Source organism: Arachis duranensis, chromosome 7 (assembly GCF_000817695.3).
Source record: "Arachis duranensis cultivar V14167 chromosome 7, aradu.V14167.gnm2.J7QH, whole genome shotgun sequence".
In the NCBI taxonomy this organism is placed as follows: Eukaryota; Viridiplantae; Streptophyta; class Magnoliopsida; order Fabales; family Fabaceae; genus Arachis; species Arachis duranensis.
The window spans coordinates 61,322,073-61,343,674 of NC_029778.3; the positions used below are offsets into that span (position 1 = coordinate 61,322,073).

At 36.8% G+C, this 21,602-nt stretch overlaps 1 protein-coding gene across 1 annotated transcript; it reads right to left on the reverse strand.

Moving 5' to 3' along the window:
* Positions 1–7,992: 7,992 nt before the first annotated feature.
* LOC107459249 (uncharacterized) lies at positions 7,993–9,328 on the reverse strand. The gene is made up of 2 exons (XM_016077470.3): positions 8,993–9,328; positions 7,993–8,740 (listed from the first exon to the last, which is right to left on the reverse strand). The coding sequence occupies exons 1-2, from the start codon at positions 9,130–9,132 to the stop codon at positions 8,305–8,307; spliced, it is 576 nt and encodes a 191-aa protein (XP_015932956.1). The 5' UTR covers positions 9,133–9,328; the 3' UTR covers positions 7,993–8,304.
* Between the last annotated feature and the right edge of the window lie 12,274 nt (positions 9,329–21,602).

Below are 21,602 nucleotides of genomic sequence, written 5' to 3' on the forward strand. Positions count from 1 at the left end.
AATAATTGTAATTTTTCATTTTGTTTTGGATAGATTGTTGTTTCTTTGTTTTCTTTCAATAATGCAATTTGAGGTGATTCTTGATAATTGTGATTTCCTTGATTGTTGTTGTTAATTCTTTGCAATAATTGTTGTTAGATTCTATTCTTGTTATCAATTTACTATGCTTTCCTTTTATACCTTCCAAGTGTTCGATGAAATGCTTGGTTGGATTTTAGTGTAGGTTTTGTTCCTCTTGGCCTAGGTAGAGTAATTAGTGACTCTTGAGTTATCTAATTCCTTTGTTGATTGATAATTAGAAGTTGCTAATTGATTTGAATGCCTCTAAAGCTAGTCTTTCCTTTAGGAGTTGATTAGGACTTGAGGAATCAAATTGATTCATCCACTTGACTTTCCTCCATGGTTAGAGGTTAACTAAGTGGTAGCAATGAACAATTCTCATCACAATTGAGAAGGATAACTAGGATAGGACTTCTAATTTTCATACCTTACCAAGAGCTTTGCTAGTTGTTAGTTTATTTTCTTTGCCATTTATATTTCTTGTCCAAAATCTTAAAAACCCCAAATATAACTCACAACCAATAACAAGACACTTCATTACAATTCCTAGGGAGAACGACCCGAGGTCCAATACTTCGGTTTATAAATTTAGGGGTTTGTACTAGTGACAAACAACTTTTTGTATGAAAGGATTATTATTTGGTTTAGAAACTATACTTTACAACGAGATTTCATTAGTGAAATTCTAAACCGTCAAAAATCTAATCATCAAGATCAGAGTCTTCGTGGTATAAGCTAGAATCAATTGACAGCATTCTTGAGATCCGGAAAGTCTAAACCTTGTCTATGGTATTCCGAGTAGGATCTGGGATGGGATGACTGTGACGAGCTTCAAACTCGCGAGTGTTGGGCGCAGTGACAGTGTGCAAAAGGATCAATGGATCTTATTCCGACATGATCGAGAATCGACAGATGATTAGTCATGCGGGAAATCATAGAGGACCATTTTCACTGAGAGGATGGATGGTAGCCATTGACAACAGTGATCCACCTACATACAGCTTGACATGGAAAGGAGTATGAATGATTAGATGAAGCCAGTAGGAAATCAGAGATTCAGGAGGAACAAAGCATCTCCATACGCTGATCTGAAATTCCCACCAATGAATTACATAAGTATCTCTATCTTATTTTATGTCTTATTCATCTTTTAATTATTAAAACCCCATAACCATTTGAATCTGCCTGACTGAGATTTACAAGGTGACCATAGCTTGCTTCAAGCCGATAATCTCCATGGGATCGACCCTTACTCACGTAAGGTATTACTTGGACGACCCAGTGCACTTGCTGGTCAACTGTGTAGAGTTGTGAGAAAAGTGTGAGCTCACGATTTCCTGTACCAGAATCCATGAGACAATTCTCATTCACATAATTTTAGGTTTTAGATGTAGTTTTCTAGAGAGAGAGGCTCCTCTCTCTAGGTTTTAGGATTCCTAGTTTTATGCTTTTGAATTGGATATTGACAGAGTTACTACCTCCATTAAAGTCTTTATCATTCTAGTTTGTTTCCTATTCCTTTACTCTTCTTATTTTCCTGTTTACTTTGTTTAGAGTTATATGGATACCTTCGATTTTGGAATTAATTAATGCAAATATACTTTTCTATTTAATTTCATTATTTCTTGATTATTTTCAATTGAGTCCAATTATCACGTCTTCTTTCTACTCCCTTTACATGTATGCGAAATTGGCATCCATGTCAATGGAGTAGGCCTCCAACTTGGCTTTGGAGTTAGATTAATATTTGGAGACCCTTGAGTTGGAAGACTCAAGAGTTAAATTGTAATTGGAAATTGTTGGCTGGCTCTCTAGTCATTAACGCTAATCCTTCCCAAGGGAGAGGATTAGGACTTGTGAATTGGAGTTAGCTCAACTACTTGACTTTCCTTCATTCGTTGAGGGTTAACTAAGTAGAAACAACAACCTATTATTATTAATCTTGGAAAATCCAACAAGGATAGAACTTCTGATTAATCTTCTCCTAGCCAAGGCCTTTTATTTCAATTGCATAAAACCTCTTGTTAATTTTCCTTACTTTAAATTATAATTAATTATTTTGCCATTCCTCACTCTAAAAATTCTCAGAAAAACCCATAACCAATAGTAACACACTTTCCTGCGATTCCTTGAGAGACGAGCCGAGGTTTGAATACTTCGGTTATTATTTTTATTGGGTTTGTTACTTGTGACAACCAAATTTTTATATGAAAGGATTTTAGTTGGTTTAGAAGCTATACTTGCATAATTTCATAATTCCTCTCATCCTCCCAACTCAAACACAACCTATGGTGTCTATTGAAGGCTTCGGCATATTCGTTACCAATAACAGAAACAAGAATAAGAACGGATAAATCTACCCAAGTCAAATCGGATGGGACCTTAGAAGACAAGCTATGAACTACAGAAAGAGACATAAAAAAGCTATACCTACAATACAACAAAACAAAAATTCATCACCACAAGTCAAGATAAACGATCAGGAGGTTGGGCCATCTCTTCCCGACGCAATAAATAAGCAATACAAATATTTATAAATTCACAAGAGGTCGGATCAGCGCCAACCAAGAACGTCATAAAATCTTCCAACACAAAACAGCTATACTATTTCTCTAATATATTGAAATGATGCCATCTTCCATAAAGAAATGGCACCGTTGGGGGCTAACACGGGATAGAGCCCCACATTCAGAATTCCAGCAACAAACAGAGGCAAAAATAAATTCAAAAGAAAAGAAGCAAATTTCATAATGCAAATCAAAAATCAAAGTGGCAAAACAAAAACAAAAGTAACAGCACATCACCCAGGATATATATAGGGGTTCAAAGGATTAAAAAAACCAACCTTGAAGGAGCGTAAAGTTAAAAGGGTGCACAACAGCAAGACATGTACAATCCAAAGTCCCCAATACACGAACGAAAATTCAAGATAAAGAAACCTTGAATAAAGAACAATGGTCACAAAGAAAGCTTGAAAGAAAGAGCAACTACTGAAGATGGAAAGAGAGATAGTGAACGAAGCAGTTTAGAGAAACCAAAAAATAATAAAAAAGAAGAAAAAAAGAATATTTATAAGAAAAGATGGGAAAAATTAAAACAATGCCCCTCGTTAATGACGTGCACGGATCCCTAGGAAATGGCAACGTAACTGGTAGGCAAAATTGTGATCTCTTATAATGGCATTCAACTTGGTGTGCACATTTACTAACTCAGCACTTTCTTCACAACCTCGCACAACTAACCAGCAAGTGCACTAGGTCGTCCAAGTATTAAACCTTAGTGAGTAAGGGTCAATCCCGCGGAGATTGTTGGTATGAAGCAAGCTATGGTCATCTTTGTAAATCTCAGTCAGGCGGATAATAATTGGTTATGGAGTTTTTGAATAATAATAATAAATAAACAGGAAATAAAGATAGAAATACATATGTAGATCATCGATGGGAATTTCAGATAGGCGTATGAAGATGCTGTGCTCCTTCTGAATCTCTGCTTTCCTACTGTCTTCATCCAATCCTTCTTACTCCTTTTCATGGCAAGCTGTATGTAGGGCATCACCATTGTCAATGGCTACATCCCATCCTCTCAGTGAAAAAGGTCCAAATGCTCTGTCACGGCACGGCTAATCATCTATTGGTTCTCGATCATGTTGGAATAGAATCCCTTGATTCTTTTGCGTTTGTCATCACGCCCAACAATCGCGAGTTTGAAGCTCGTCACAGTCATTCAATCCTAGAATCCTACTCGGAATACCACAGACAAGGTTTAGACTTTCCGGATTCTCATGAATGCCGCCATCAATTCTAGCTTATACCACGAAGACTCTGATCTCACGGAATGAAAGGCTCGGTTGTCAGGCGAGGGCAACCATGCGTCGTGCATCAGGAATCCAAGAGATACACACTCTAACTTTCGCTTGTAGAACGGAAGTGGTTGTCAGGCACGCGTTCATAGGGACGGATGATGATGAGTATCACGGATCATCACATCCATCAGATTGAAGTACGAGTAGTATCTTAGAACAGAAATAAGATTGAATTTGAATAAAAGATAATAGTAACTGCATTAAAACTCGAGGTACAGCAGAGCTCCACACCCTTAATCTATGATGTGTAGAAACTCCACCGTTGAAAATACATAAGTGATGAAGGTTCAGGCATGACCGAATGGCCAGCCTCCAAAACGTGATCACAGGATCAAAAATACATTCCAGGATCCAGGATCGGTCAAAAGACACTGAATACAATAGTAAAATGTCCTATTTATACTCGACTAGCTACTAGGGTTTACAAAAGTAAGTAATTGATACAGAAATCCACTTTCGAGGCCCACTTGGTGTGTGCTTGGGCTGAGCTTGAGCTTTATACGTGCAGAGGCTTCTTTTGGAGTTGAACGCCAAGTTGTAACGTGTTTTTGGCGTTCAACTCTGGTTCGTGACATGTTTTTGGCGTTTGACTCCAGAATGCAGCATGGAACTGACGTTGAGCGCCCGTTTACATCATCTAATCACGAATAAAGTATGAACTATTATATATTGCTGGAAAGCTCTGGATGCCTACTTTCCAACATCGTTGATCGCGCACCATTTGGAGTTCTGTAACTCCAGAAAATCCATTTCGAATGCAGGGAGGTCAGAATCCAACAGCATCAGCAGTCCTTTGTCAGCCTCCTTATCAGAGTTTTGCTCAGGTCCCTCAATTTCAGCCAGAAATTACCTGAAATCACAGAAAAATACACAAACTCATAGTAAAGTCTAGAAATGTGAATTTAGCATAAAAACTAATGAAAACATCCCTAAAAGTAGCTAGATTATACTAAAAACTATCTAAAAACAATGCCAAAAAGCGTATAAATTATCCGCTCATCAGTAACGCACACCCTGCCATCAAGTGGCACAGTGTCTCAACAAATTTTGAAAACATGTTGAGTATCTGACTCTCAAAGGCGGTATACCCGACGTGGAAAATTGAAGCCACAGATGCTCGAGCCCGACCTCAAATAGAGGCACTGTTCATATCCTAGCCCAGAATAAAGCCAGACCCAGAAAGAATAAGAGTCCACCCGGTAAAGGTAGCCTCTTCTACTCCTGCTTGACCTCATACAGGTCGGGCACGAAAAAAGTAGTTCAACCCTATTTATCTGAATAAGTAACTACCTCCTAAGATATCTTCAGCTTATTTAGAAGAAAAATCTCAACAACTTTCCTATTAAGAGGGAATGACCATCCACCATCAAGAATGAAACTACTCTAAAAAGATAGTTATCTTTTCTACTATAAATACACTGACACCCTAATGCATGAGCATCTTAGTAGCTACTTTAGTGCTTTTTCATTAAATAAATCATGAATCTTACTTATTAATCAAATATTTTTGTGGATAATTCTCAAATTAGAATTTCATGCAAAGAATCATTAAACATTAGTAATTTTTGTGTTAATTCATAATTATTAGAATCAAGCTGTGATGCATTTGTGTTTAATGATTTTTGTAGGAGAAAGAAATTGATAAAGAATAGGGTGTCACATTTAAGATTTTTGCAAGGAAAATGAGATAATAAATTAGCACAAAAAGAATAAGCAAAGGAAGGAATTTAAAAATTGTATGGAAGAGGCGTGTGAACTCAAGTGTGGATGGTGAGTGTGTGGCGTGTGTGTGCGCTGAAGTGTGGGAGAAGTGGCACGCCAAGCCACAACTCTAGGGAATCTCCAAAATGGGCGTGGGAGTGGCGTGTCTCTAGCCACATGCCTTCGTGCTCAATTTTCTTCAAAGTTGACATGTGAGTTGGCGTGTCTAGGAAGTGGCACGTTGGGCCATTTCTGCCAGACTGACCTTTCCTCACTCGAACAAAGATAATTGGAGCTATAAATGTCCAAATGTAGTGCTTCTAATGGCATTAGAATAGAGCTTTTCAACGATATATAATAGTTCATAGTGGACACTGACTTAGATACCTTTAGATACACACCTTGGAGGGGAGTCTTCAGACTCTCTTCTCACTTTCTCCCTCTCTTCCATTTCCTCTCATACCCATTTTGTAATTCTTTAGTTATGAGTTTCTAATTCTTTTCATTGAGAGAAAGATCTCTATTGTATTTCAATGGATCAAATGTAATTTACTCTTCATCTTCGATTCATCTTTCAATTGCTTCTTTAGAAAGAATCTTCGTTCTTTACCTTAAGGATTCAAATGTCTTGGGAAATAATTTGAATCCAACTTGATTTTATGAGAACTTAGAAAAGGGATCGTAGAATTGAGCTTGAAGATATTTCTCCTAATTCTTGTGAATTTGGGTTTGGTATTGATATGTGACATATAATCAATCTGTAGCTTGATTCATGAAATTGTGTGGCTCCAAATCAGATACTAATCTTCATCTCTTCTCATAAGCAATTAGATCAAGGAATTGGCAATGATCACGTTAAGAGAGATTGAATTACCAAGAAATTGGAGTTCAATTAGTTATTATTTGTCAAGAGATCAATAATTGCATGATTGAAGAGGAGATGAAAGCTATTGATCCTGAGAATATAACATCTCTTATTCTTTCCATTCTTAATTCTTGTCATTTAATTACCAGTCATTTAATTCATGCAATTTAATTTTTAGTTATTTACATTTCCGTCATTTACTTTCTTGTCATTTTATAGCTTTCATTTACTTCTTTATTAAGTCATTTAAATTACTTATTGCTCATCATCCCAATATGAATTGTCTACCTAAAATATTCAATTAATCATTGATTGCTTAATCTATTAATACTCGTGGGAATGATAACCCACTTACAGTGATATTATTTGATACGATTCGGTGCACTTACCGGTAGTTATGCGGGAATTTCCTATCACGCCCTCAAGTATATTCAGACCCAATCTACTAAAAAATCCGCTAAAACTCTTGCCAACTTTGATATCGGAGTCTCTTGCAGGTACACCCCTCACCTCCTCACCTCTTCACGAGAAATTCAGACGGCAGCACCTCAGCATTAAAGAAAGTTGGTAAAAAAAGTCTAGATCCCACATCTTGATCCAATAAACAACTTAATTTCAGGTAACCATCAGAATAATAAATAACTTCAATGTGGCTTGTCTAGCACTCAAATAAAAAATTTGATTCCTCTAATTTTTTTAATTTAATTGTGTTGTTTCATGTTTGTTTTTTGTGTTAAAAAAAAGGTAAATTAGTTAAAAGATCCTTGTGTATGAAGGGCCAACTAAGGCCCACCACCTCAAAGCGTGTGTGATATTGCGTAGAAACTTCTAGCAAACTTGAGAAACGCTCTCCTTTTAGACTTTTTTGCTTTACAACAATGACGTGTCTCTATCATTCATGACTTACTCAAGACTTTATAACAATCTAGTATCACTTGCTTCATCACCGATATCATTCACATTATAATGCAGGATAAATGAATAAAAGACAGTTTCCAACCATTTTTCGGGATGACACATGACTCTTTTATTGATATTGATTATTGACTTAACTAAATATTTATTTTTGTAAAATACTTGATTTCAATTGTAATTCCTACATTTTTTTAATTTTAATCTATTAAAATTTTTAAAATTTCTATTTTAATATTTACCATTATTTTATTCTATTGAATATTAACATAACATCTTAGATAGTACGACACGTCTTAGCATGTCAATATTTCAAGTAAATGTGTTTACTTCATTTTTGGCAACTTTGGATAGAGACTTCTTTCTTGAAAATTAAATTCTCCAAATATGTAAAACAATTCGCTCCATCTATTGGATGCGGCACTTCACCAGATTGATTACATAAAACTCTAAATCTGAGAGTCAGTTAAATGAAAAAATAGATTGAATATATGTAAAACTGAAATTAGAAATCTATAAAGTTCTTGAAAAAATTATTAATGATTAATTACTCTGCTAGAGTATTGTCCAAACTGCATTATTCAGTATTCAATTGGCATACTAAATCCTGAATTTCATCCCAGTTCCCAGGTTCTAATCTTTTGAGGAGAAAGTGGGGCTGCAATGGCTCATTCATTATTTCACTTTTGATTTATATACATTGTTTGGGAAATTTTGGAAAATAAAAATAAAAACCTATAATCGACATCATTTTTTTTTTATGTACTCCTCCTTTTCAAAAGTATCTATTCTTTCGACTTTTACTACATGGATACTCAATGTATTAAAGTTCTAAAATGGAACGATATTTTCTAAATAAAAAATATAAAAACTTTTTATTTTGATTAAGTTTTGTTTGCTTAACTCAACTTGAAACCTCATCCAAAAGCTTGTACCTTCTGACCTTATTCCTAAAGACCTGTTTGGTGGCGCCACCATTTCTAACCGCCCCTATTACTCCTTCTGACTTGGTCCTCCTCAGCCTTTCCTCCAAGGCACGGTTGGTCACGATTCTCTTCCGTGTCGGTGTCATAACCGACGGTGAAGGCGATGGTGGTGGTGGTGATCTTGATGACTGATGATCTGACGGAGACTTTGGTTTCTTAATCATTGGTTTCTGAATTTGGAGCTTCTTGATGAGCTTCTTGTTCTTGTTTCCCTCGTCGTTGTTCCTGTGATGAGAAGATGAAGAGTTTGACGAATTCGGTGACTTCTCTTTTGTGCTCTCCTCTTTCTTCTGACTCAAACACCAATTGCACGTTTCACACGCCTCATCTTTCGGGTACAAATTGCTGCAATATCTGAACAATTTCAAGAAGCAAAAAAAAAAAAAATTAGAAAGGAAATCTCAACAATCCCATAAATACTAGAGTTTCAGTTATTTTCAGGTAATTCAATAATACCAATATTCCAGTGATTTTAGTCAATAATTTTAATTATAAAATCTATATATAATTAAAATCAACGTCTAAAAGTGGAATACCTAACAGTCTAACACTCTTCCTAAATCACAAGACAAAATTGAAAGTGGAAGAATTGTGTATGTTGGGTACCTGTGTTGAGATCTGAATTGGCAGACTTTGCAGTGAAAAAGCTGGTCAGAGAAGCCAAGATCCCCGCACATGCAACACTCTGTATTGTTGTTGAGTTGTTCTGAAGCAGCAGTTTCATTACTTGCTTTGCTTGTTGTCATGCTTCTTATGCTGTTATGATATTTTAGACATAGAAGGAAGAGAGATTTAATTGAATTGATACATGCCACGCGAAGGCACAAGATAAGAAGAAGAGAAGAAAGGGGGGCGAAGAGACCTACAACTACAAATTGTATTTGTAACAAAACCAGGTTCAGAAAACTGGCAGCTTATAAGAATGGTGCCTTTTTAATTGCGTCCATTCATTTCATATAAATAAATATTCAATTAAATAAACAGATGGATTTTTTTTATTTTTTTTATTTTTTTGGAGTTTCCGTGTCGCCGTGTGTGTGACGTTTGCTGTGTATATATAAGTACAGAAAATTTCGTGTTGATGTGGGAAAGGGATATTACCAATAATAATTGAGCAGGCTTGTGAAGGGAATGGCAAGGCAGAGAGGGACATTCTTTTCAACTTAGTTAATTTTTTCAAAAAGGAAAAAGAAAATTCTAATTAGTTATTAATTTAACAAATATACGAAAATAAAAAATACTGAGCTTTCTCGGATTTTACCAGAATACAGAGGAAAAAGTGAAATCGCTAAGTGCAATTCTTTTTTCTAAATTAAAAGAAAATTAAAATTGCTAGTAGAAATTTTTGTTTTTTTCTTAAAAAGTAAAAGTGAAATTGTTACGGGAGATTTTTGTTTTTTATTTAAATTAAAAAATAAAACCGTTAAGTAAGATTTTTGTTTTTTAAGTGAAATTACAAAAGTGAAATTGTTAGGTGCAATTATTTTAATTTTTAAATAATAAAATAAAATTGTTAAAAGTAATTCTGTATTGCACCACACTCTTATAAAATTCTAAAATGCACCATTTTTTAGTAAAATACTATATCTACTATTATAAAAAAATAATTTGAGTATTAATTTATCAATTGGTTAATTTGCCACCCATGATATTTTAAACAAGAAAATAAATTGCAATGGATTATTAATATATGTGGGTAACTTTCTACAGGTACTACATACATGTGGATAATTAGAATAGATATCTGAGTTTTTCCGCAGTTATTCACAGATTAAGAAAGGCTACATTCCATTATGTTAAAGATAAAGTTGCTAAAAAGTTACAGCAGTAAAAAATATCACTATTGTCGACCAGCACCAGAAAAATTCTCATAAAAGTAGTGGCGACTGCTATACTTGTATACACTCTCGTCTGTTTTAAACTCCCAGATAATTTAATTAAAGAAATTCATAGAATGATTATGCAGTTTTAGTGGGGACAACAAAGATTAGAAAAGAAGATGTAATGGGTGAGCTAGAATATCATATGCAGACCTAAGAATCAAGGCGATTTGAATTTTAGGGATCTTAGAGCTTTCAACATAGCTATGCTAGGTAACGAGGGTTAGAGGTTACTAACCAAACACAATTCTCTAATACACAGAGTTTATAAGAGTAATATTTCAGATACTCAAATTTTCTAAGAGCTAAAATTGGAGTAGATCCTTCTTGGGGATGGAGAAGTCTTTTAGAGGGCGAAAAAGGGGTGAAAAAAGGTTTATTTTGGAAGATAAGGATGGGAAATAAGGTTTGGTTGTTGGAAGACAGATGGATAAAGAATTTTTTTTCGCTGAGCACACTCATTCAGGATTCCAACAACATACAAGCACAATGGGTAGAGCAACTTATGATAGATCATAGAGCATGGAATCAATAAACAATCACAGAATAGTTCAACCAGAAATAGCACATGCAATCTTACATATAGAGATACAGGAAGAAGAAGACATACCGACCTGGATTCTGGAGAAAAGAGGTAATTATTCAGTGGCATCTGGATATAGGGTTGTAGATCAATTTTATCATCCGCCACTTGAACATCTACGGGAACAGTGTCGCATGAAAACATTGTGGAATTCAATTTGGGACTTAAAAATCCAGCCAAAAATTAGAGTTTTTTCGTGACAAATTATGTACCACAACCAGTGAACCAAAGACTCCATGGAAGAATACCTAGAGTTTCCCTAATCTGCCTAAGATGCGGCCAACATGAGGAATCAACAAAATACTACTCTTGCTTTGTGTGCAGTCAACAGCAGTATGGCAGAGCTCTGGAATTCAAATTTCGTGTACACCTGACGACATCGAGATGTGGAAGTGCTGGATTAAGCTCATGGAGGAGTTGAAGAAGAGAAGAGATGGAAAAAAAGCAAATATGGTTAGCTTCCCACCTCATGTGGCAACTTTGGAAGGCACGGAATTCATTAATATTCAAAGGAGAGTCCTCAAACCATTAGCAGCTTCTGCATGCTGCTCAAAAACAAGAGGAGGAGTGCTCGACAATTTTGAGAAGATGAACCAAAGATTTCTTTTAGTGTTTCTCATTTTCCTTTTCTTACAAGTGGTATCCTGATGTCTTATTTGTGAAATCCCATCTTTAATCATGTATGGTGATCCATAGTGGTCTTCAGGAATCAGGAAGCTTCCGGAGTCTGTCATCTTCTTGAGTAGCTTCTTATGAATCAGGGCACTGCATTCTTTAGTCAAGACCATAGTTTCATCTCCTTTCCGGGCCTTCTTCTCAAAGAGTATTTTTTTCATAAAGGCCATATAGAGAGGCATCTTCTCCAACACCTCAGCAAAAGGAATATTGATGTGCATCTTTTTGAAGATTTCCAAGAATTGAGTCAACTGCTCATCCTTGGTCTCCTCTTGAGGTTTCTGAGGGGGTTGTACTTCAGGATCTTGTGCCACCACTAGAGCGTGTAACAATATGCTTCCAGCCTCTTTTTGAGCCTTTTCTTCCTTCAAATCTTCAGTAGCATCCACCTCCTTAGGATTGGCCTCTTTGGCCATGATAAGGGCCTTGCACTCTTCTCTTAGATTCACTTCTGTGTAGCTGTGAGTGGTCTTGGAAAGTTCTGAGACTATTGTGGCTAAGTCAAAAGTGTCTTGGCTCTAAGGGTATCCTTATTGCTACTGAGAAGGTTGGAACTGCCGGTTGTAAAACCTATTCTGATTGGTTTCACCCTGGCTATTGTTGAAGCTCTGTTGAGACCTCTGTGGCTGCTCTTTCCACCCAAAGTTAGGGTGATTCCTCCATGCCTGATTGAAAGTATTCGAATATGGGTCATTGTTGGGATTTCTGGAGGAGTTACCCATGTAATTTACTTGCTCAATGGTGGGTTGAGCATAACCATAAGCTTCCCCTTGGTTGTAGCTCCCAGTCATGTCATAGGATGCCTCTTGAGTGTTGATAGCCGAGACTTGCATCCCTGTTAAATGTTGAGAGATCATGCTAATCTGCTGGGACATGATCTTGTTCTGAGCCAAGATAGCATCCAGTGTGTCTACCTCCATGACTCCTTTCTTCAGAGTAGTCCTAGTGTTCACAAGGTTCTTCTCAAAAGTGTAAAGATATTGGTTGCTGGCAACTATCTCAATAAGCTCATTCACCTCTTCAGGCGCCTTCTTCATGTGTAATGACCACCTGCAGAGTTGTCCATTGACATCTTGGCCTTTTCAGAGAGGCCATCATAAAATATTTGCAGCCTGGTCCATTTAGAAAATATGCCAGGAGGGCACCTCCTTATCATCAGCTTGTATCTCTCCTAGGCCTCATAGAGGGACTCTCCATCTTTCTACCTAAAGCTTTGGACATCCACCCTAAGCTTAGTAAGCTTTTGAGGTAGAAAACATTTGATCAGAAATCCAGTGACCACCTTGTCCAACGTGTCCAGGCTCTCTTTGGGCTGAGAGTCAAGCCACTGCTTCACTCTATCCCTCACAGCAAAGGAGAAGAGCATGAGCTTGTAGATCTCAGGGTTCACTCTATTCGTCTTTACAGTGTCACAAATCTATAGAAAGTTAGAGATGAATAAATTGGGGCCCTCCTGCAATAGTCCATGAAACTAGCAATTCTGTTGCACCAGAGTGATCAACTACGGCTTCAGCTCAAAATTATTTGCACCATTGGTAGGTACAACTATACTATGCCCATAAAAGTCAGGAGTGGGTGCAGTATATGATCTAAGCATCCTCCTTGCTTGCTCATCAGTTTTCCCATTTCCACCATTAGCATCCATGGTGGGCTCTTCAGCGTCCTTCTCAAAAGTTTCCTTAAGATTCTCTCCAGTTTTGTAAGCTTTAACTTGTTGCAAACGCCGCCTCAAGGTCCTCTCAGGTTTAGAATCAAAGTCGAGAAGGGGTTCTTTATCCCTCTTCCTGCTCATAAACAAAAAAGAAACAAAGAAAAGTGAGAGTCTCTATGTCAAAGTATAGAGAGCTTTAGATGAGATATCCTATAAAGATATAAGAAATAAAATAAATTAAAGCAATCAAATAAACTAAAAGAAATCCAAAAAAATAGGAAACAAAAATTAAAGTAAGGCAAAGATATCTAAAAATTTTCAAAACTATAAAGGAGAAAAACTAAAGGGACACCAAACTTAAAATCAGAAATTAAAGGAAAATAAATAAAATAAAATTCAAAAATAAGGAGAAAATAAAGAAAATTCAAATTCAAAAATTAAAAGAAAAAGTAAATAAACAAAACTAATGAAAATACCTAATCTAAACAACTAGACAACTAGTAGTTGTCAATCACAAACAATCCCCGGTAACGGCGCTAAAATTTTGGTGCGCAAACTGAGAATTTTGCACAGCTGATGAGGGGATAATTTATACGCTTTTTGGCATTATTTTTAGGTATTTTTTAGTAGGATCTAGCTAATTTTTAGTATATTTTTATTAGTTTTTAAGAAAAATTCATGTTTCTGGACTTTACTATGAGTTTGTGTGTTTTTCTGTGATTTCAGGTATTTTCTGGTTGAAATTGAGGGACCTGAGCAAAAATCTGATTCAGAGGCTGAAAAAGGACTGCAGATGCTGTTGGATTCTGACATCTCTGCACTCGAAATGGATTTTCTGGAGTTACAAAAGCCCAATTGGCGCGCTTTCAATTGCGTTGGAAAGTAGACATCCTGAGCTTTCCAGCAATATATAATAGTTCATACCTTTCTCGAGTTTTGACAATGCAAACTGGCGTTCAAATGCTAACTTCCTACCCTATTCTGGCGTTAAACGCCAGAAACAGGATAAAAGTTGGAGTTAAACGCCTAAACTGCCACAAAAGCTGGCGTTTAACTTCAAGAAAAGTCTATACACATGAAAGCTTCAATGCTCAGCCCAAGCACACACCAAGTGGTCCCGGAAGTGGATTTCTGCATCATTTACTTATTTTTGTAATCCTAGTAACTAGTTTAGTATAAATAGGACTTTTTACTATTGTACTGACATCTTTGGATCATCTTTTGATCTTTTGATCACTTTTGGGAGGCTGGCTATTCGGCCATGAATAGACCTTGTTCTTATGTATTTTCAACGGTGGAGTTTCTACACACCATAGATTAAGGTGTGGAGCTCTGCTGTTCCTCGAGTATTAATGCAAAGTACTATTGTTCTTCTATTCAATTCAAGCTTGTTCTTATTCCAAGATACTTATTCGCACACAAGAACATGATGAATGTGATGATCAAGTGACACTCATCACCATTCTCACTTATGAACGTGTGCCTGACAAACACTTCCATTCTACATGAAAACAAGCTTGAATGCATATCTCTTGGATCCCTAATCAACGATTCACATCGTTTCCCCTCTGACAATGGGGCATCTGAATATGAGATTAAAATCTTCGTGGTATAGGCTAGAATCAATTGGCAGCATTCCCGAGATCCGAAAAGTCTAAACCTTGTCTGTGGTATTCCGAGTAGGATCTGGGAAGGGATGACTGTGACACGCTTCAAACTCGTGACTGTGGGGCGCAGTGACAATGTGCAAAAGGATCATTGGATCTTATTCCGACATGATCGAGAACCGACAGCTGATTAGCCATGCGGTAGTTGTGCCTGGTATTTTTCATCCGAGACGAGAAATCCGACAGTTGATTAGCCGTACAGAAACCGTAGAGGACCATTTTCACTGAGAGGATAGAAGGTAGCCATTGACAACGGTGATCCCCAACATACAGCTTGCCATGGAAAGGAGTATGAATGATTGAATGAAGACAGTAGGAAAACAGAGATTCAGAAGGAATAACGCATCTCCATACGCTTATCTGAAGTTCTCACCATTGAATTGCATAAGTGTCTCTATTTTTATTTTATGTTTATTTATCTTTTAATTATCAAAGCTTCATAACCATTTGAATCTGCTTGACTGAGATTTACAAGATGACCATAGCTTGCTTCAAGCTGACAATCTCCGTGGGATCTACCCTTACTCACGTAAGGTATTACTTGGACGACCCAGTGCACTTGCTGGTCAGCTGCACGGTGTTGTGAAAAGTGTGAATCACGATTTTGTGTACCAAGTTTTTGGCGCCGTTGCCGGGGATTGTTCGAGTTTGGACAACTGACGGTTCATCTTGTTGCTCAGATTAGGTAACTTTCTTTTCGTTTTATTTTCCAAAAAAAATCTTTCAAAACTTTCCTTCTGTTTTCGAAAAATTCTTCAAAATTTTTAAGAATGAATTCTAGACTTTCAGATGATACTTTCATCATCACAAGAGCCTTTTTTATTCCCATCAATTTGGCTGTTGTATGTGATGTCTTGCTGAAGCTTGGCTAGCCATATCTAATCTTTTTAGACTGAAGCTTTAGACTAACATTGCATGCTTCCTGGAATTCCTATTAAAAATTTTTTTTTTGAATTTCTTATTTTCTTTTTCCTAAATAATTCTCGAAAAAAAATAAAATAAAAATTTTAATAAAATCATAAAAACCAAAAAAATATTGTGTTTCTTGTTTGAGTCTAGTGTCAATTTTTAAGTTTGGTGTCAATTGCATGTTTTAATTTTTCTAAAAAAAAAAATTTCGAAAATTTATGCATTGCACTCTTCATGATCTTGAAGTTGTTCTTAATGAGTCTCCTTGTTTGATCTTCATATTTTCTAGTTTTGTGTCTTTTTTTTTTTTCATATGAATTTTTGAATTCATAGTGTCTAAACATGAAAAATCTCTAAGTTTGGTGTCTTGCATGTTTTTCTTTTCTTGAAAATTTTTCAAAAATAAATTCTTGATGTTCATCATGATCTTCAAAGTGTTCTTGGTGTTCATCTTGACATTCATAGTGTTCTTGCATGCATCATTTGTTTTAATCCAAAATTTTTATGTGTTGAGTCCTTTTGTGGTTTTTCTCTTTCCTCATTAAATTCAAAAAATCAAAAAAATATCTTTTCCTTATTTCACTCATAAATTTTGAAATTTTGGGTTGACTTAGTCAAAAAATTTTAAAACTTAGTTGTTTCTTGTTAGTCAAGTCAAAATTTCAATTTAAAAATTCTATCTTTTCAAATCTTTTTCAAAAATCAAATCTTTTTCATTTTTCTTCTTGAATATTTTCGAAAATTTTAAAAATTAATTTTCAAAATCTTTTTCTGATTTTTATTTCATATTTTCGAAAACCTTGCTAACAATTAAGGATTTGATTCAAAAAAATTTTAAGTTTGTTACTTTCTTGTTAAGAAAGGTTCAATCTTTAAATTCTAGAATCATATCTTTTGGTTTCTTGTTAGTCAAGTCATCAATTTTAATTTTAAAAATCAAATCTTTTTAATCTCTTTTTCAATCATATCTTTTCAAACATATCTTTTTCAATCAAATCTTTTTCAAATCATATCTTTTTTCAAATTTTAATTTCAAAATCTTTTTCTAACTTCTTATCTTTTCAAAACATACTATTTCTTATCTTTTTCAAAACCACCTAACTACTTTTTCACTTCTCAATTTTCAAAGACCACTAACAACTTTTTCAAAAAAAATTTTAATTAACTAATTGTTTTAAATTCTAATTTTATTTTATTTCTTTTTTATTTAATTTTCAAATTTCTCTTCTCTCTCATCTCTTTCTATTTATTTATTTATTTACTAACACTTCTCTCCTTCTTAAAATTCGAACCCTCTCTTCCTCTCTGTGTTCGAATTCTCTTTATTTTCTCTCTACCACATTCATCTCTTCTTCTCTTCTTCTACTCACATAAAGAAATCTCTATACTATGACATAGAAGATTCCTCTTCTTTTTTGTTCTTTTCTTTTTCATATGAGCAGAAGCAAGGACAAGAACATTCTTGTTGAAGCTGATCCTGAACCTGAAAGGACTCTGAAGAAGAAGCTAAGAGAAGCTAAAGTACAACAATCCAGAGAAAACCTTATACAGAATCTCGAAAAAGAAGTAATGGCCGAACCCAACAACAATAACAATGCAAGAAAGGTGCTTGGTGATTTTACTACACCAACTTCTAACTTCCATGGAAGAAGCATCTCAATCCCTGCCATTGGAGCAAACAATTAGTTTCTCTGATGCAACAGAATTGCAAATTCTATGGACTTCCATCAGAAGATCCTTTTCAGTTCTTAACTGAATTCTTGCAGATTTGTGATACTGTTAAGACCAATGGAGTTGATCCCGAGGTCTACAAGCTTATGCTTTTCCCTTTTGCTGTAAGAGACAGAGCTAGAATATGGTTAGACTCTCAACCTAGAGATAGCTTGAACTCTTGGGATAAGCTGGTCACGGCTTTCTTAGCCAAATTCTTTCCTCCTCAAAAGCTGAGCAAGCTTAGAGTGGATGTTCAAACCTTCAGGCAAAAAGAAGGTGAATCCCTCTATGAAGCTTGGGAAAGATACAAGTAACTGACCAAAAAGTGTCCTTCTGACATGCTCTCGGAATGGACCATCCTGGATATATTCTATGATGGTCTGTCTGAGTTGTCTAAGATGTCATTGGACCATTCTGCAGGTGGATCTATTCACCTGAAGAAAACGCCTGCAGAAGCTCATGAACTCATTGAAATGGTTGCAAATAACCAGTTCATGTACACCTCTGAAAGGAATCATGTGAATAATTAGACGCCTCAGAAGAAATGAGTTTTTGAAATTGATGCTCTGAATGCCATATTGGCTCAGAACAAAATGTTGACTCAGCAAGTCAACATGATTTCTCAGAGTCTGAATGGATTGCAAGCTGCATCCAACAGTACTAAAGAAGCATCTTCTGAAGAAGAAGCTTATGATCCTGAGAAACCTGCAATGGCAGAGGTGAATTATATGGGTGAAGCCTATGGAAACACCTATAATCTGTCACGGAGAAATCATCCAAATTTCTCATGGAAGGATCAACAAAAGCCTCAACAAGGATTTAACAATAATAATGGTGGAAGAAACAGGTTTAGTAATGGCAAGCCTTTTTCATCATCCTCTCAGCAACAGACAGAAAATTCTGAGGAGAATCCATCTAACTTAGCAAATATTGTCTCTGATCTATCTAAGGCCATTTTCAGTTTCATGAATGAAACAAGGTCCTCCATCAGAAATTTGAAGGCACAAGTGGGTCAGCTGAGTAAAAGGTTTACTGAAACTCCTCATAGCACTCTCCCAAGTAATACAGAAGAGAATCCCAAAAGAGAGTGCAAGGTCATAACTGTGACTAACATGGCCGAACCTGGAGAGAGTGAAAAGGCAGTGATTTCCAGTGAGGAAGACCTCAGGGAATGTCCACTGGCCATTAAGGAGTATCCCAATGAGGAACCAAAGGAATCTGAGGCTCATACAGAGACCCTAGAGATTCCATTGAACTTCCTATTACCATTCATGAGCTCTGATAACTATTCATCTTCTGAAGAAGATGAAGACATTGCTGAAGGGCAAGTTGCTCAGTATTTAGGAGCAATCATGAAGCTGAATGCCAAGTTATTTGGTAATGAGACTTGGGAGGATGAACCTCCATTACTCATTAATAAACTGAATACCTAGATTCAGCAAACTTTACCTCAAAAGAAACAGGATCCTGGTAAATTCTTAATACCCTGTACCATAGGCACCATGACCTTTGAGAAGGCTTTGTGTGACCTAGGGTCAGGTATTAACCTCATACCACTCTCTGTAATGGAGAAACTAGGAATCTTTGAGGTACAAGCTTCAAGAATTTCACTAGAGATGGCAGACAAATCAATGAAACAGACTTATGGACTAGTAGATGACGTGCTAGTGAAGGTTGAAGGCCTTTACATCCCTGCTGATTTCATAATCCTAGACACTGGAAAGGATAAGGATAAATACATCATTCTTGGCAGACCTTTCCTAGCCACAGCAAAAACTGTGATTGATATTGACAGAGGAGAGTTGGTCCTTCAATTGAATGAGGACTACCTTGTATTCAAGACTCAAGGTTCTCCTTCTGTACACATGGAGAAGAAGCATGAAAAGCTTCTCCCAATACAGAGTCAAACAGAGCCCCAACATTCAAACTCTAAGTTTGGTGTTGGGAGGCCACAACCAAACTCTAAGTTTGGTGTTGAGAGGCTACAAACAAACTCTAAGTTTGGTATGGAGAGGCCACAACCATGCTCTGATTATCTGTGAGGCTCCATGAGAGCCCACTGTCAAGCTATTGACATTAAAGAAACGCTTATTGGGAGGCAACCCAATTTTTATTTATCTATGTTAAATTTCTATTTTCCATTATTATTTTATGTTTTCTTTACGTTGATGATCATGTGGAGTCACAAAAACAACTGCAATAATCAAAGCAAATTCAAAAGCAGCATTAAAAATAGTACACCCTAGAGGAAGAACTTACTGGCGTTTAAACGCCAGTAAGGGTAGCTGGATGGGCGTTAAACGCCCAGTCTGGCACCATTCTGGGTGTTTAACGCCAGAAATGGGTACCAGACTGGCGTTTAACGCCAGAAATGGGAACCAGACTGGTGTTTAACCCTAGAACAGGGCACCAAGTTGGCGTTAAATGCCAGGAAAGGTATAAAAGCTGGCGTTTAACGCCAAAAACAGGCAAGAGTCTGGCGTTAAACACCAGAATTGCATTCTAAGGGCATTTTGCACGCCTAAATGGTGCAGGAATGAAAAATCCTTGACACCTCAGGATCTGTGTACCCCACAGGATCCCCACCTACCTCACCTCTCTCTCTCTCTCGCCCTCACACATCTCTATAACACTCTACCCAAAACACAACTCACCTATCAAATCCTATACACTTCCCTTTATTATCTTTACCAATTACCTCCATCCCTCTTTCCCAAAAACCTCACCTACCTCAGTTTTCAAATTCAAACACTTTTTCCTCCCAAACCCAACCCCAAATACAGGAACCTACCTCTTCCCCCCACTCCTATGTAAACCCATTATCCCTCCTTCAATTTCATACATCACAAACACTAGTTCTACCCCTTGGCCGAACCACATTCCACCCTCCATCTCTTCTATTTTCTTCTTCTTCCCCTTCTTTCCCTTCTTTCCTTCTTCTTTTACTCGAGGACGAGCAAACCTTTTAAGTTTGGTGTTGTAAAAGCATTGCTTTTTATTTTTCTATAACCATTTATGGCACCTAAGGACGGAGAAACCTCTAGAAAGAGGAAAAGGAAAGCAAAAGCTTCCACCTCCGAGTCATGGGAGATGGAGAGATTCATCTCAAATGTCCATCAAGACCACTTCTATGAAGTTGTGGCCAAGAAGAAGGTGATCCCTGAGGTCCCTTTCATGCTCAAAAGGAATGAGTATCTGGAGATCCGACATGAGATCCGAAGAAGAGGTTGGGAAGTTCTCACCAACCCCATTCAACAAGTTGGAATCTTAATGGTTCAATAATTCTATGCCAATGCATAGATCACTAGGAACCATGATCAAAGTATGATCCCGAATCCAAAGAATTGGCTTACAATGGTTCGGGAAAAATACTTAGATTTCAGTCCAGAAAATGTAAGGTTGGCGTTCAACTTGCCAATGATGCAAGAAAACGCACGCCCCTACACTAGAAAGGTCAACTTTGATAAAAGGTTGGACCAAGTCCTCATGGACATATGTGTGGAAGGAGCTCAATGGAAAAGAGGCTCAAGAGGCAAGCCGGTTCAATTGAGAAGACCAGACCTTAAGCTTGTGGCTAGAGGATGGTTGGAGTACATCCAACGCTCTATCATTCCTACTAGCAATCGATCCAAAGTAACTGTGGATCAGGCCATCATGATCCATAGTATCATGATTGGAGAGGAAGTGGAAGTTCATAAGATCATACCTCTAAAAATCTACAAGGTGGCTGACAAGTCCTCCACTTTGGCAAGGTTAGCCTTTCCTCATCTCATTTGTCACCTATGCAATTTAGCTGGAATTGTCATAGAAGAAGACATCCTCATTGAAGAGGACAATCCCATCACTAAAAAGAGGATGGAGAAAATAAGAGAGCCCACTCATGGACCTCAACAAGAGCATGAGGAAATTCCTCATGAAATTCCTGAGATACCTCAAGGGATGCACTTTCCTCCATATAACTATTGGGAGCAACTCAACACCTCTTTGGAAGGCTTGAGTTACAACATGGACTAACTAAGGGTGGAGCACCAAGAGCACTCCATCATTTTTCATGAAATTAGAGAGGATCAAATAGCCATGAGGGAAGAGCAACAAAGGCAAGGAAGAGACATAGAATAGCTCAGACATTCCATTGGAT